General features: G+C 35.8%; 1 protein-coding gene across 1 annotated transcript; it reads left to right on the top strand.

Moving 5' to 3' along the window:
- Positions 1–3,444: 3,444 nt before the first annotated feature.
- Positions 3,445–16,657, top strand: LOC137390263 (uncharacterized). Its single transcript, XM_068076597.1, has 4 exons — positions 3,445–3,674; positions 6,717–6,926; positions 10,780–10,923; positions 16,412–16,657. Exons 2-4 carry the CDS (start codon positions 6,722–6,724, stop codon positions 16,552–16,554), a joined length of 492 nt encoding a protein of 163 aa, XP_067932698.1. The 5' UTR covers positions 3,445–3,674; positions 6,717–6,721; the 3' UTR covers positions 16,555–16,657.
- Positions 16,658–16,687: the final 30 nt, after the last annotated feature.

Consider the following 16,687-nt stretch of genomic DNA (forward strand, 5'->3'; position numbering starts at 1 on the left):
TGAAAGTATGCAATGTATCAGATCTTGTCATTTTTTGATGCCCTTTTAAGAGGGTCAGCATTTGTGAGACGGGACAGTTCTGGCTGAATTCACCAGCGTTTTTCTAATCAGATATGGCATAATTTTTGCTGCGGTTCATGTAACCATATCATTTGGATGTATGCCTATTGCTTAACGGTTCATGTAACCATATCACTTGGATGTATGGATGCCTATTTCTTAACAAATAGAGCTTCCTTGCCATATCTTATTCTTGCATTGCATATGCATCAAGTGAATGCTAATATTAAAACAATTTGAACAAAAATAAAATAAAAGTAGTCTATTTACTCCACTTAGTTGAGTAAATTTTAAAAGGTTTTCTCTCTTTCAGCATATACCTTTAAGGGTAGCCATAGCTGACTTATCTGTCCAGTTAATTTGATAGAGAGATTAATTTAGGAAGAAATATCCTTCTTGTTTTCAACAGCGGTAATTTTTTGGGTCAAAGACAATCCATTGTTTACCTTTCTTGACATCTCAATGGTGTTTCTACCCCGTAGCTGTAGGTTAGACATCACTATAACTGACGAGTCAAAAAACCAGACTCTTACACTAACACCACCAGATTGTATAATTTGCTATACTCTTACCCGTTGCTTCTAATGACATCATGTTGATATATAATATATGTTGATGATAATAAAAGCTTACAAATATAGCAATATCTCAAGAAACTTCTCATCTATAGGAATTAGAGACTCAGCATGGATGAGATGTGAGACTTTATAGGCATAAAGCTTTAGCTTTTAGTTCTTTTGCATCTTTGATCCTTACACCTAAAAATTATTATAGTATCATGTCTTTTGTTTACTTGAAGTTTCATTGGTTAAGATGCAAGCAACTCACTGATTTGACAATTACTGTTAAAGCTAATGACCTTATTTGATAGATGGAAAGCTATAATACATTCTATATTATTGTAGCCAAACCTTTTTGCTCTTAGTGAGATGAAAGTGAGTAAAGCAAGGTGGGTATGTTCTGATAACACATTCAATAGTAAGTTTGAAATGCCTAAGATTCAGGGGCGAGTCAACCAAAGAAGCTATACAAGCAGCAAGAAGCAGCAACATGCTATATGGCAGCGGATTAAAAAGTTTTCAAGATATTTGTATTTTTAACGACAGCAACCGAAGTGTACCAGATATTTCCTTTTAGTCCATGTTATTATGGTTAGTACGATTTATTGCTGCCAAGGTTTTCCCATCAATAGAGTTATTACGTCTATAGAATTTAGGGTATATTAGTTGTTATGGTTATCATGGTTGACATGATTATCATAAATAATACTGTTATCCCTGGCTCTCGTGGTTGACATGGTTATTATTGGCAAAAACATACATGTATTTTTAGCAAGATTTGCTGAAGATGTTTGCAAGTGACCTTGACCTATGAAGACAGCACTATAAAAATTGTGTTCATTGTGTTTATAATATGTTTTTTGTAAAAGTCAAAAAATAAAATATTATTTTCATTATTAATATTATTATCATCTACATTTATTAGATCGGTTAAACTGACAACAAAAGGACTAGTCTCAATGAAATCCTTCAATTAATAACAATAATAACGGTGTCAGGGCCCCTTAACTTAAACTAACTAAATAAAACTGTAGATAGCTCTGCAACATATAGATATGTTTTTCAATATTAACTTAGTGACGATGTGGAAAAGCCTATTAAAACACCTCTTAGGTTTAATTATGGCTTATGTCTTGTATCCTTTTCATACACTATAAACTGCACTGGAAATTTCTTGCTTTTTACTTGCTGACCACACATCAAAGAGCACCTGCTGGCACTCGTCATTGTGCAACAGTTCACTTCAACAAGCAATATGCAAACGCTAACTTTTATGCGAATACAACGCTTTTATGAATATTTTAATGACAGTCAAATATTTAAACTCTATGTTTTGCCAAATTTATGCACACCGATGAATGTTTTAGCACGAAAATGTGTCATCAAGGATTAATGTTTGCATTGCTATAGCGGTTACGTGTGTAATGGTATTATATTAATTAAAATATTCTTGAGTATGATTCGTCTTCCCGTTTTCTTTAAATCTTCATGAAAGATTTAACGATTCACTCATCTAATACGATTGTTTGCAACTACCTTTATAACACCAGCTATCCCGACTCCTCCGCAATACTATTGGGTTGCTACCTTTTCAAACACTTTTGTTCAACTCAGTCAATAATTCCTAATTTCTATCTTCTCATTTTTGTTTTCCGCATGTATTAAATACCTATTTTGTTGTTGACTTACTAGTGCAAATAAAAAGTTGTGTTTTATATACATACGTACGTACATACATACACGCACATACCTACATACACGCACATACGTACATACACGCAAGTACATATGTACACACGTACATACATACGTACATACATGCATACAAACATACATACGTACATACATACGTATATACATACATGCATACATACATGCATACGTATATACATAAAAACATGCATACATACATACGTACTTTCCATTCTCGGCAGAAAAGAGTTGGTATTCAGCTGGCAAGAACAAATCGAGGCATGCTTTTCATTCTGTTGCACCGGCTAGCCAATAGATATTTTTGTTTATCCTCGCCCTCTAGATGCTGCCACGGTGAATGTTATCAATGTGGTATGGCCTCCTTTTTCATTGCGAAGAGAAATGAGCGCACTGCTCTCTTGAACTGATTTAGGAGTAAAAAATATAATCTTTTATTGACCCAACAGTTTTAACATTTGAAAGACTTCATCTACGTAATTTGAATTCTACATGCATTGAACATACACTCATTTTCATAGGCACATCAAACGTTGCAGTCTCATAGAAAGCTGCAACCACCTACAATTTATATGGCGTTTTTGTATTTTTTTGAGAGTTATCTGCTCTGGGAGAATAATACTTTAAAATGTGCAGTTAATTTTACTCCCGATGGCCAAAACTGCTATACCTTCTTTAAACGGGTAACTAATTGTAAAAAAATACACGACTAATGCCAAACCTTAAAAACTTAACTAAAAGCTTTAATCTACAGTAGCTCGCAAAAACTGTCAGTATGCAATTAATATATTTATTTCTTTTTACCTCCCGCCCTAACAATGGTTTTATGAGAAACCAGCCGATCATTGCTTACAGTTATTTTAGTAGTCTACTAACAAAGAGTGCGTAATTTGGGGAAACGGTAAGTTATTATTATTTTGGTAGTGGTAGGAAAAAGCAACCGATAACATCATAACAATGAAAAGAACATTATGGAACGAGTTTCACATCGTACGTCATAGTATATTTGAGACGATGGTGGCGCTTTGCAGGAAGACATAGGTAGCGCTGCGTTGCAACAAGCGCCCTCTAGACTGCCAAAATCAAAACATAAATGCACGTGCTCTTACTAGAACACGAGGCGAAAGTTTTCTTCTGTTTAAGATATGTGCCGTACAGTAATATTGAGTTCGGATAAAACACATCTATCATTGGTGACATATAACCAGTTGGCTCACGACCTAGTGACACATTGAAGGATGCACTAATGCAAATACATGTGTACTACTAACACCTTTCTATAATATAGTCGACAAATTGCTTCAGCAGTCTACTCGAGAGAATCATCAACATGTTCCTTGTTAGGTGCTGACGATTTCTTTAACTTATTTAGCATATGTTGTGTTGCTGTGTTGCAAAGGTTCCAAATTCTTTTAAAATAATACGGTATGACATACATACTTTGTTGTTGATAATTAATATGATCTTTTGTTTATAGAATGTGAGTAATATTACTGATATATATATATATAATTGAAATTAAAATTGTTTCCTCACCCTGGATACTCAGTATGGGTGGTAAATTCTGCTCTAACTCGGGTCTCCTACCAGAGACCTGGGAGTTTGAGCACTCGCCTCAAGATCTTAGCTGTTCCCAATAGCGCACTTTTCTGCAACCCACCTGAGTTGATTGTTGTTGGTAGTTGGGCAAGCCACATTTTATGCGCCGGTGTTATTGCGCCCAGTGCCCCAATGACTACTGGGATTACAGTTGTTCTTACATTCCAGCAGTTTTCAATTTCTTCTCCAAGAGGGAGATATTTCTCTACCTTTTCTTTTTCTTTGCTGGCTATATTGTAGTCATTGGGTACTGCTATATCTATTATAGTAGCTCTCTTGTTCTCCTTGTCTACCACCACTATATCTGGTTGGTTTGCTAGGACATGCTTGTCAGTTCGGATGTAGAAGTCCCAGAGGATCTTAGCGCGGTCATTTTCATTGACCTTACCAGGAGCTTCCCACCAGTGTTGTGGTTTATTAAGGCCATACTCATCACATAGACTTCTATACACAACACCTGCGACATGATTATGCCGCTCAGTGTATGCGTTTCCAGCTAGCTGTTTGCATCCACTGATGATGTGTTGGATGTTCACAGGTGCATCTTTGCACAGTCTGCATCTAGGATCGTCTCTAGTGTAATAGATTTTTGTTTAGAGTTGCCTTGGTGGGAGCACTTGCTCCTGGGCTGTCATGATTAGCGACTCTGTATTGGCCGTTAGGTTTCCTTTGTTCAGCCGCATATATGTCTGGTGAAGATCACCAACCTTAGATATTTGTTGGTGGTAAGCACCATGAAGAGGTTTCGTGTGCCAGTCAATTTCCTCATCATCAGGGCGTAGGTCCGTTGTAGGAGCATCTGATTGAAATTCAGCTAGCAACTTATCTGAAGTGGCCATGGAGGCTGCATATGCTTTGATGCTTTGCTCCTCCTCTTTCACTGTCTGATGTACACTTTTGAGCACCCTACCGCCATCTTTCCTATCAAGATACAATCTAGTAGTATCAGATTTTGGGTGAAGTGCTCCATGCATGGTCAGCAGTTCACGAGTTGCTATATCTGTTTCTTTGATGGCTTCCTCAGTCCACTTTATTATGCCTGCTGGATATCTTATCACTGGCAGTGCGTAGGTATTTATTGCCATGACTTGGTTCTTGGCATTGAGCTGGCTCCGTAAGACCTGTCGAAGGCGTTTCTTGTATTCGGTAATGGCTTTGTGACGTACCTCGGCTTCGTGGTTGATGTTGCTTTGCATAATCCCCAAGTAGGCCTACTTGTACCCTTCTTCTATACCTTTGATGGTACCATTTGGCATTCTTAGGCCATCTGTGAGCATAGAATGGCCTTTCTTGAGAATTAGCCTTCCACATTTCTCAATACCGAAGGTCTATCATATAGGTCTATCGTATATATATATATGATATATATATACAGTCAAACATGGATAACTCGTTCACGGATAGCTCGAACACATGGTTAATTCGAACGGTTTCTTTGGTCCGTTTCCACGTAATGATAAATTGCTATAGATAACTCGAACTCAACACTGTTAATTCGAACTGTTTTTTTTGCCCAACGGCTACCGAAATGGTTGTTATTGCTTTAGAAAATCACTTTATTCAAAGCCATAGAGGTAAACCTCATCTTTTCGTAATTCATACGCGTTGTTATTACCACCATCGGCAAAATATTTTTGTCAACGACTTTTCTAAAGGTTTGGTCAAATTTGATTTATACTGCTATACGATGAATAGCACGGGCTTGCCGGGTCACGCGCGCAAGGATTTTCGCCACGCACATACAAAACAAAAACAGCATGTTGTTTTGTATGTGCGTGGCGAAAATCCTTGAGTGCGTGACCCGGCTAGCCCGTGACGAATAGTTTTCCGATGTTGATTCCGTGTTAAATCAACGTCGGAATGTTGAATGTTTAAAACGTCTTAAAAATTGTTGTAATTAGACGTATACGTTGTCTTAGCTAAAAAAAACTATTCATCGTTTGACCTAAACACAGAATACGTGTGTAAATTCAATAAGTATCCATTCAAAAAGCGTGAGTGATATACAATGTGCCGTAAAACCTCGTAAAACTTTTAATTGAACTGCCTCGGAGTGTTGCTCTTAACGAATCCCAGGTAAAGTAAGGTAATCCTTGCATAAACTTCAAGAAAAATCGGCAAAATTGATCGTGGGTAAAACGCTCAAAAGAAAAAGATGTCTTTTCTTTTGAGCATTTCAACAACGATCAAGTTTTGCCAATGTCAATCTAAAAAACGTCCTGGCAATAACATCACCTCAAACAACAAACCAATCTCAAGTGATAGAAAAATCTCTATACTTTTTGATAAAAACGTTTTAAACTTTACATTAGAAGCATTTAATTTGAAACAAGCCATTTGTGCTTTTTATTTATATTATAGTTTGCATATGTACATGTATCTACTAATAAATAAGTAAATACATGGACTTGTGACAGTGCTCTGATAACTTGAACGCTCTGATAATTCGAACACTTTTGCTCGGTCCCGTGAAGTTCGAGTTATCCATGTTTGACTGTATATGATATATATATATATATATAGATATATATATATTTCAAATGATTCATGATTGTCTTTCGAGTTCCTGATAAGTTTTAGTTTTCCTATCTTTAACAGCAAACAAGTTTACTTGCAGCGGTATATTTTTCTTCTCTGATTAATGATTATTCCTTAGTATAACATAGCTATGTGGTGTTTGAAGCACAATCTTAATAGCTTAATCCTAGACGAATGTATTTTTAAGTCTCTGAAAAATCGATGTAGGCAATAAATATTTTATTGAAGTATCCAGTATTGTTATTTTAGGGGGAATGGCCGACTCCAGCACCCTTGGGGATGAATCGCAAAGGCCTGTTGGCAATGCTGTGATTGAAACCCTCGAGAATGACAAATTGGCAGTACTTAATCGAAGTACATGTGCTACCGCCCTCAGCATGCAGAGTTTCTGCAGTACAGAGTACCAGCACACTGACGGTATTCAAACTAGCTCTCCTGCTGTTGAAAGAGCATTTGAATGTAAGCAATTAGTCACGAGATTTGCTTCATTTGTTAAGACTATTGCATGTTGGAGCAAAAAGTTTCATATGAATACAGTCAAACCCTAACACGTAATCATTTCAATGTATGAATGCTCCGACATATGGTATAAAGTTTGAACATGTATTCATCTTGTCATCTGCAGTAATTTCCAGCATGTCATGCCCAAGTTATTTAAATCTGCGATTTTAGAAATCAGTGCACTTGTACGCAGTTGTACAGTTGTAGTACTGCTGTAGTACAGTTGTGGTGTTGTACAACTGTTTTTGCTTATTATTTATTTGTTTTTGTTTATTTTTAAAAATCATGAAATCCTAAAAAGACTAGCACCAGTGACAGTATAAGTGATAAAAGGAAAGAGACAATGCTTTTTATCATTAAGGTAAAAACGATAACAAGCATGATCAAACATATTCAGATTAGTCTCTAAAATATAGTAGTTATCAAAGCGATAAATGTGAAGGGGATGCCAAGAAAAAAGTCTGACACAAGCAGAGAAAGTCTGACACAAGCAGGGAAAGTCCGACACAAGCAGAGAAACTGAACATGATAAATACATTTAAAGTGTAAAAAGTATTCAGTGATAAAACAACCATAATAATACATATAATAGTAATAATAATATAACAACCATAAGCGAAAGTCATGTTAAGTTTATGATGTTCATGATAAACAAAAAACTATACATCTCTATCACCTCTCCCTATGCGCTATCCATCTCATGTATCGCCAAGGCTACACATCAATTTTTGTGTCTGTAATATCATGGAAACGTGACAATGAAATACTCTTTTTTTACTGTTTATGTATTTAGGGTCTACATGCATTTTGTTTTTTTTACACATAGTCAGTTTTTCACATCTCATTTCTACATAGTTTTATATAATACATTTGTTTTAATGCTAGGTGGAATTACTTCGTATGTTTATCGTTAAGTATTTCGACTGTGGACTGAATTAAACAAATATTCGCTTCAACGTATCATGGTTGTGACATGCTAAGCAAATATCAAAACAGATTAACCTTGTGTGTTGAGGTTCTAACGGTTTTTAGTTTTACTTTGGAATCTGTAATGGTTAAAAAAATTGGAACATAACACCATTGTAATTGACAAATATTTCCTTAAAGGTTGACTTGCAACAAAATTCACATTACAGTTATTTGGTATCAAAAGATTCACTATGTCTTACTCTGTTGTGTTGTAGGTGCCAAATACGTGGAAATGGGATTACAAGCTCTTAAAAGCTCAAAAACGAAAACCTGCCGTAGATTGGAATCTCTTTATTTCTCTGGCGTATTCATTACAGTTTGGTTATCGTCTTGTCACGTGATGTTCTCACGTGAATTGAAAGGCCAATAAAAAGCTCATTATAAAACTTATCATAGCACTAGTTTATGACAAGCACTTCGGGTTTTACCGAAGACCCCGTATCAAATATAGATGCTCGCTACTTTACAGTTTTGTTTCGGTTTGGTCTAATCGGCAAGTCGTAATCTGATCATGTGACCCAATACTTCGCAAATAATTTCTGCAGCACTTTTCGATTATCACAAGTGACCAACAGGCTCGTCATGATTATCAGACAATGATATGTAATCCTTCGAGCTAAGGTTAAAAAGTTTAACGATTTTTCTACGGTAAGTTACCGGTATAAGATATCAGTGCTAGAAGTGACAGCATTAAAATGACGATAAATAGGCGCGTAAGAACAATAGACATGGTTTTATTGAATGCGTGAAGTATATTTGTGAAAATATTTCGACGAATGAGATTGTATAAAAGTGTAAACAGAAACCGTTCTGTAACAATTACGTCCCATTTGAGCTGTTTTGGAAAGCGAATCCAAACTACGGCGGTCTCGTGTGGATGCGATTAGTTGTTCATTTTTTAGCTTTGAAGAACCTGTAATCACATTCCCATATATTTTGCACCTACAACACAACAGAGTAAGACATGGTGAATCTTATGATACCAAATAACTGTAATGTGAATTTTGTTGCAAGTCAACCTTTAAGCTTGATTGTCATATGTAGAAGAATTCAGATGGAAAGGTGATTGTACGTCAAGATTTGACTTTACTGAACTTTATGAAAAAACTAGATTATAATTTAATAATCAATAAACAGTAATAATCAGGTTTAACCATTATTTTACCTTATTTTACCTTAAGTTTTAACGAAAAAGAGTGAAAAGCTTTGGAGATGAACAACGAGAAAATTGATTGTTATTAATGTAAACGATTCATTATTAATACGATGTTGTGGACACTTATCTACTGGTCACTTAATATTCTGGATTCATAAAGATCAAAAATAGGGAAAGTGGTGGTCAAATGGAGGTGATGTTCAAATCGAGGGTGGTGCTTTATTTTTCAACCCTTCTCTGATAGTGGCGGTCAAATAGAGGTGCCGGTCTAATAGAGGTGGCGTTCAAATAGAGGTGGCGTTTAATTAGAGCTTCTAAGGTAACTTTTATTATCTATCTTTAATAATTTCTGCTAGCTATTTTTAGTAACTTTTACTATCTATTTTTAGTAGCTATTAAGAATAGCGGTAAGAAGAAATAATGTATCAACTCTTATGATTATAGTAGTTATTAAAAATGCTAGGAAATTGAGTTGAACAATCTCCAGTATTTTACTTCATAAATGGTTATAACACCTGGGCTACGTTTTCCCACAAGAGGGACTTTACCCGAAACAGAATAATCGATAGGAATAAAAGCTTAGCTTTTGCTGGTTACTGAGGAATTGTAAGAAGTTTATCCGTTTGAAATTTCTACATTTTTTGTATGAAAGACACCACACCTCTCAAACTTTATAAATAAATTTTAAAAAATGAATGCCATTTTCTTAAATGTAGCATCAGGGTCATTCATTTTTATTTCATTAGATACTAGCGCTTACGGGATGCATATGTTCTAACATTCAATTTTTTGAGCATCTTGTGAGAATTGTGAGCTTCACAAGTTGTCACCTACTTTCAGCACCTCATGACTGAATTCAAAAGTTCCGGGGGGATTTTTCTTTGCACATAGTGGTGTGATTAATTACGCTGGTACAGCCCGTTTTTGGCCTTGATTGACTGTAACCTCTTGCCCTGCCAGAAATTACTTGAGGTTCCAGAGTCAAATATTTTTATTCAAATTTGACATGTTTTAAAAAAGTGGTATGTTGAGGGGATCATAGGTTGACTTTGCTTTCTTTTTGCTACCGGTAGAATTATCTTTTCATGCGCTTCTGCCTCCAAAAATACATAGCAAAGCACTTTAGATCTAGTTTTGACTGTGATTTACTCTCGCAATTGTCGAACTGCGTCAGAAATTCAGATTTTAAAACACAGAATTTTAGGAAGCTAATGATTACCACGCATCAGATTCTAATCAGTTTAGATTTTGGTTTAGATACATGTTGATATAGCCATGCCGCTGTCTCTCGTTATTTACATGTTGATGTAGCCATGTCGCTGTCTCTAGTTATTTACATGTTGATGTAGCCATGTCGCTGTCTCTAGTTATTTACATGTTGATGTAGCCATGTCGCTGTCTCTTGTTGTTTACATTTTTTACTTTCTAAATTAGGTTGCTTTAGCCCAAAGCTGGTGTTACATCAGCAATTTGGGGCAACACATTTGATGTGGTATACACATGAATCACTGAATCTCATGACATTTTCTATTGTGTAGAGTAGCCTTGGGTTGATCTGCTCATTTGTTTCCCCAAAAGTTTAATGTGAGACAACAATTAACTCATGGGGGCCAACGAGTAAACCTGCTGTCATGGGAAGCAGGCTTTTTATAGATTCCGTGTCGGATGCTTTTTCTCTGTTACAAGCAATCGGAGTGGAAGCCTCGCCATCTGGACCACCAATAAACACGTTGATGCAACAAGACAGACAGTTTCTGCAAGTTGATACGATCTGTGAAAACGGAGATATCTATCTTACCTCAACTGAACATCAGCCTATTACCTACATGGGTGCGTTTATGTAGCTACATATATAGTTTGGTTGTAGAATAATTTGTGTTGTACTATATTTCCCCAATGCAAGATATTTTAACTATTATAGCAATTGCCAGTTTCTGTATCATTAAAAGTTCATACCCTTCATCAATTTGGAATGTAGTAAATGAACCATGGACATGAAGTCGAGACTTTCGCGTCATCTTAGCGTTATACTCTGTGATTTTGTGTTGCCAAAGTTGTAACATTGGTATTATAACCTAAAATCGGCTTTGATGTGTTGGAGTCCATTATTGAAGGATAGAATTCGTGCCAGCTGATCTCGATTTTCCTGTTCAGGGATAGTTTTATAGGCTATGTTTTCCAATGTAGTGTTTACTTCTCGGCAGAGGCATTAGAATCTAATATATAGGCCTACATCAGGAGTTGCTAATCCTTTTTGCTTTTTTGGAGTTGGCCAAAATATATTAGTTGGCCAAAGTATACTAACTGTGCTACCCGGCGTTGCTCGGGTAATAGAAAGGTTTTTTGTCTTAGAAAGAAAGTTTTCTGTCTTTGGACAGAAAATTGATTTGTATTTAACAACATTTGCCATTCTAACTTTCAAACTACATATCATGAGAAAAGTGTTTTGTCTTATAAACAATGAGAGGTAGTGAGAGTTGCTCGCTATTACCCTGCGCGCTATCAGACAGTATGTTTAATAATGTAAGCGAACAGCTTCTTGTGACATTAGGCTATGCCGCAAATCCGTTGAGTATTTGCTCTCCTATAATGACTTATATAGGCAATCTAGCAATTCAATCTCTGTAGTCTAGTGGGTAGGGTGTTGGACTGGTGAATGGCAGGGTCTGAGGTCGAATCTTCTTCGGTACGGAATCTGTATTCCAAGATTTTAAGGTCTATAGCCGGAGAATCAAACCTACGACTACATATATGATAACCAACTTTAAGAAATATATGTACACGTATATATAGATTTAACAAGGTTGCATAAAAGCTCACTGCACTCTTTGATATGTGTGCTACAGCTTGTTTTATGTGCAATAGAAGAGGAGTTACGGGCATCGATCCATTGTAAGCTGAGTTCATTTACCACAATGATGCTATCAAATAATATACTATAGATCTGCAATTTTATACATGTAAATTATATAATAATCTATCAAATGCTGCAAATATATATATTCAAAAACAAGTAGCATAAACCATATTTAAAATACATTCAGAAATAAAAATTAACATTTCTGAAAGGAAAAAAATATTTGCATCGTTTGCTCGGCAGCCTCGGCTAGGTGCATTCTGATTGTTCCTTTCATTTGCAAGCATTTAATATTCTTCTGGGTGTCCAACACCTTCCACAGTGTCTTCTGACCTCAAATCTTCTTCTGTACGGCGGAGCTAGTCGAGACTAGTGTCTAAACAATTTTTTAGCAGAGCAAAACTTTTACGCGATGCCATTTAAAATAAACACTTTGCTCGCTAATAAAGCGAAACCGCGTGTAACCAAAATAGGACTAGCCTCAAAATTTTATTCTCATAATACGTAGTAGTAGAGATTACATTGTAAATGCTAAAACTTTTTCACATACATCAAAGTATTAAGACTGCTTTAAACAACGAACTACTATTAGTTTTATACAGTTAGTAATTATTTCTATAAAGTTGCATTCAAAGTTTCAACGAGAAGCAAAGGTATGCTTTGGATTTGAAAACGGACTTTGATATGAACAGAAACAACGAACAAATTAATTGTTATGTAATCTAGTCATAGTACGGTTTTGTGGATACTTTTCTACTGATCACTCGCTATTATCAAGAATGTTCAAATAAATGTGACGTCCAATTTAAGGGTGGTGCTCTTTTTTAAACCATTCCCCCATAGTGGCGTTTAAATAGAAGTGGCGTTCAAATAAAGGTGTGTTCAAATACAGGTTGTACGGTATACGTGTATAACTGTTTATTATACATCACATAGGTTATGTTTGGATGCTTACAATTATTATACATCAAATAGGTTATGTTTGGATGCTTACAATTATTACACATCAAATAGGTTATGCAGAACAAATCCAGTGAGTTTCACGAATTATTTTACACACGAAATTTAGCACAAGCGAGGCACTCCAAATAGGCAAGTGGGTCACATTTAGCCCATGGTCCATAGTTCGGCCAACCCTGGCCTACATAATTTATGTAAAGTTTTAGATTAGCGCTATATAGTTTAGCTGAGCTATGACCATTCTTCTTTTTGTGATGTATTTCAACTGCTATCCTTTTTGTGACACTCGCACGTGTACTTGTGTAAAAGTCACTTATATACTGAATCTGTCCGTCACATATGTTATTCAAATTTCAGCTCTATATTAACTCTCTTTCATAAGTTTTGTTACTTTAGCTATCAGCCCATTTTGTGTTTTTTGTTGTTTTGCCTCTCACTTTAGGCTCAGCTTTTCTGAAAAAAAAGAAACTCATAGTTTTATTTTGGAGGAAATAACCTTGCACAGTCAAACATTTTAAGGGGTTCATTTAAGTCAATTGCACAGTCAAACGGTTTAAAGATGTGGTTGCGTCAAATTTGAGTTGATCTTAAAAGAAAGCATTTTTTTCCTCTATCAGTTGATATGTCGTTTGTTGTGTTAGGCGATTTCATTGCCAAGATATTTGAAGATTAAAATCGAAAAAGTCTGATCACGGTAAAAATGCTCAGGCCAAAAAAACATGCCCAGACTTGTCCAAAATGATGTCACGCGTGATATATCTGTCAATATATCTCGTATTCACATCGGCTATTTGCGATAAAAGTCTAGTCCTACGCGGCTCTATAGGCATATATTTTATTTTGTATTTGCTCATGTTGGCTAGAATAAAATTTTAAATCCCGCTACAGATACATTATTATGAATGTTTCAAAGGCCTCAAATAACGAAAATTGAAAATTTGTCTTACTCTCTTTCTCCAAATGCTGTGTGAACATTGAGTACCGACTACCAATTCTAACGGTCTACGGTAATTCTGTCAAGCAAACTATGTAGAATAAGGTCTTTGTATCGGCACAGTTCCGCCGCTACCCACACTAACGATATACAGCCTCCCAAAAGCCCCGCCCACATTATGCCCGTCGCCTATCCTTGGGGCAGGGGATGTAATGTATATCATTGCCCACACCGAAAACTAGTTTCTTACTACCCTAAGTAAAATAAGCAAGCTGCGTCTTTGAAAAGAATATACATAGGGATAGAGTTTTAAGGATGAGAAATCTGCTGCAAACTGAATTTGAACTCACATTCTCCAGTTCTGCGGACATCCATATACCGTATCCAATTCACTACAATATTCTGCAAATCATGTTTTGCATTATCTTCAACAATATAATTTTATTATATAATTTTTACAAGCAAAAAGATTTTCATCTCGGCATAAAGCTTTTATTAAAAATATCAAGTCGTGGCCACTCACATAGTTTTAGCTGATACAATAAGACAAATTCATCTACTGCAGCAAACTCAAACAAAACATCACGATTTATACAGCACACATTCAAGTCTCTCTTTCCCCTTTATGGCAGTTTCCACACTGACAAAGCTGCTTCAGCTGGTGGGACGACATAAACTTCTTGTAATCAGTAAAACAAATGCAATAAATATATGTCATTCATAGATATGTCATTCTAAAGCGTATCTACTGAAAGCTTTCAAATTGGGAGTTTGATAGATTGCGAGTGTAATTTTAAAAACGAATAAATGTTTAACAAAGGCACAAGTACGCCGAGCCAACGATTCGAAGCTTTGGTTCTGGAATTTAGAGATTTGCATTGATCAATCGATTTTCTTCACTTTCTACAAGTGAAAAGTGAACATCTAAAGTCAAATCATATATCTAATTTACTAGATAAAACTGCCACAGAAAATGTGAAGCAAATGTAGCTAGGTGAACCGATAAAAAAATATAAAACGATGATTAGTGACGGCAAAAAGTTATAATTTTATTAATTAGTACATGTATTAATGAGTACTAAAATATTACCTTTAGTATATTCATCAATCTAAGCCATTGTATTGCTAGATGTTATGGATTAAAGAGAAGCCGTCAAGAACTCACTTTACATACGTATCTTGCAAGCACAGGAAATTACATTTTAGCCTCAAACAGGGAAATATAATCTGAATGTAAACTCAACAGGAAACTCTATAGGAGACTCAGAGTAAAAGATAAATTTAGCTCCATTCTCCGATCTTCCTCCGTAAAACTTTAACCACCTGATGCCCAAAAAACTCGGAGTCACCTTCGCAGTAACTTCACAGCAATTTTTACAATTATGTTGTTCGCCAATAAAACGTGTCGATCGAGTAATTCATCAAAGTAACGATGTTAATTAATTTAGTAAATATCGATGTCCATGCGATTTAACAATAGAGTAAAATCCCTAAATTTGAGATCACAGACAACGCGTTTTAAGAGTGATAACATTTTTTACAACCTATATAAAAACTTCGTCCTGATGATTGGCTAATAAAGCGGTCTTATATTTATCGCTCGCGGACTCTTTTCACATGTATCACTCGTTACGTCACTAATGAAGCACCCGCTTGAATCTGAGCTTTTTAAAAGATGGCCTCATTCAAACGCTTATATCTCTGGACAGGGTTGGTCTACAAAGCCAAAAATGACATCAAATTGTAGCTGATGTTTTAGCCTTTTATGGGTCTTAATTTCATTAAATCGACCTTTTTGACGCAACCAAATCTTTAAGGAGTTCATTTAAGTCAATTGCACAGTCAAACGGTTTAAGGAGCTCATTTAAGGTAATTGCGCAGTCAAAATGTTTTTGAAAGCAATCTCCAATCACTTGGGCAGGTTCGTGCAAGCCACTCTTGGGCTTTATATCTCAGTTTTTATGAGACAGAACTTGTGTGGGATAGTACTTTTTGCTCGTATGTTTGTCTACTAAAAAGAATTGTGCAACTAAAACCAACTCAGCATCAATATTTTTACTAGTAATTTTACCATTCCACCATGCAAATATAACTTTCGTGGCGAGTGTTTCATGTTGTAATTTTTTCAGACGCTAGTTTCCTCCTGTTGATTTTATTTACAGAATGACCATGTTGGTTATTGTTTTAGAAATTTTATTCAATTGGTACATGTCAATTCTGTTATAACCCCTTTGTTTGTGGAGCTTGTTTTGCGAACTCTTGTTTAAACCTACATCATTTGCGGATGTTTTGTAAGGGAAAAAAATCCTTGTTTTTCATATAGACTTGGAGACAACTGGTTTACACTGAGGTAGCAATAATTTGACTGAGCTTGCGAGTCGTGTAATAAGCAATTTTTTATCGAATGCTCTCTTTATAAAAAAGCGATGAGTTTTTGTGATCTCAGTCACATGGAGCGATCAGCAGATTTTCTCACCTGTCAAATGCAGTGTCTCTTCCCGCTTCATTAGAATGGCCAGCGATAGAAATGAGTTTGCATGTACATGTAAGTCTGTTGTGGTTTTCAGTGTCTAATCCTGAGTTAGCAGTTCCTTCTACCAGCCAAGTGACTGTTCAACAGGAGACTGATGCTAAAGATGAGCAGGTCTTGGAACCTGCAGGAATTCTTGGTTCGTACTCCTGTTTGTCATGCCTAAATATAGTTGCCTAATATGTCCAATCGGAAGTGGCATGCTTCTGTCAAGGATGACAATGCTTGGATTGTGTTTTACTTTCATCTCTGAGACTTGCTCAAGAGACAATATGTCCAATAGGAAGGGACAATATAGATACGAGGATTATAT

The sequence above is a fragment of the Watersipora subatra genome, chromosome 3, assembly GCF_963576615.1.
Source record: "Watersipora subatra chromosome 3, tzWatSuba1.1, whole genome shotgun sequence".
NCBI lineage: Eukaryota > Metazoa > Bryozoa > Gymnolaemata > Cheilostomatida > Watersiporidae > Watersipora > Watersipora subatra.

Excerpts from the sequence above, each read along its gene's own strand:
- LOC137390263 (XM_068076597.1), top strand. The coding sequence starts at position 6,722 with ATGGCCGACTCCAGCACCCTTGGGGATGAATCGCAAAGGCCTGTTGGC. Across the intron at positions 6,927-10,779 it reads TGTTGAAAGAGCATTTGAAT|CAATCGGAGTGGAAGCCTCG; the intron begins GTAAGCAATTAG and ends CTCTGTTACAAG. Across the intron at positions 10,924-16,411 it reads TCAGCCTATTACCTACATGG|TGTCTAATCCTGAGTTAGCA; the intron begins GTGCGTTTATGT and ends TGTGGTTTTCAG.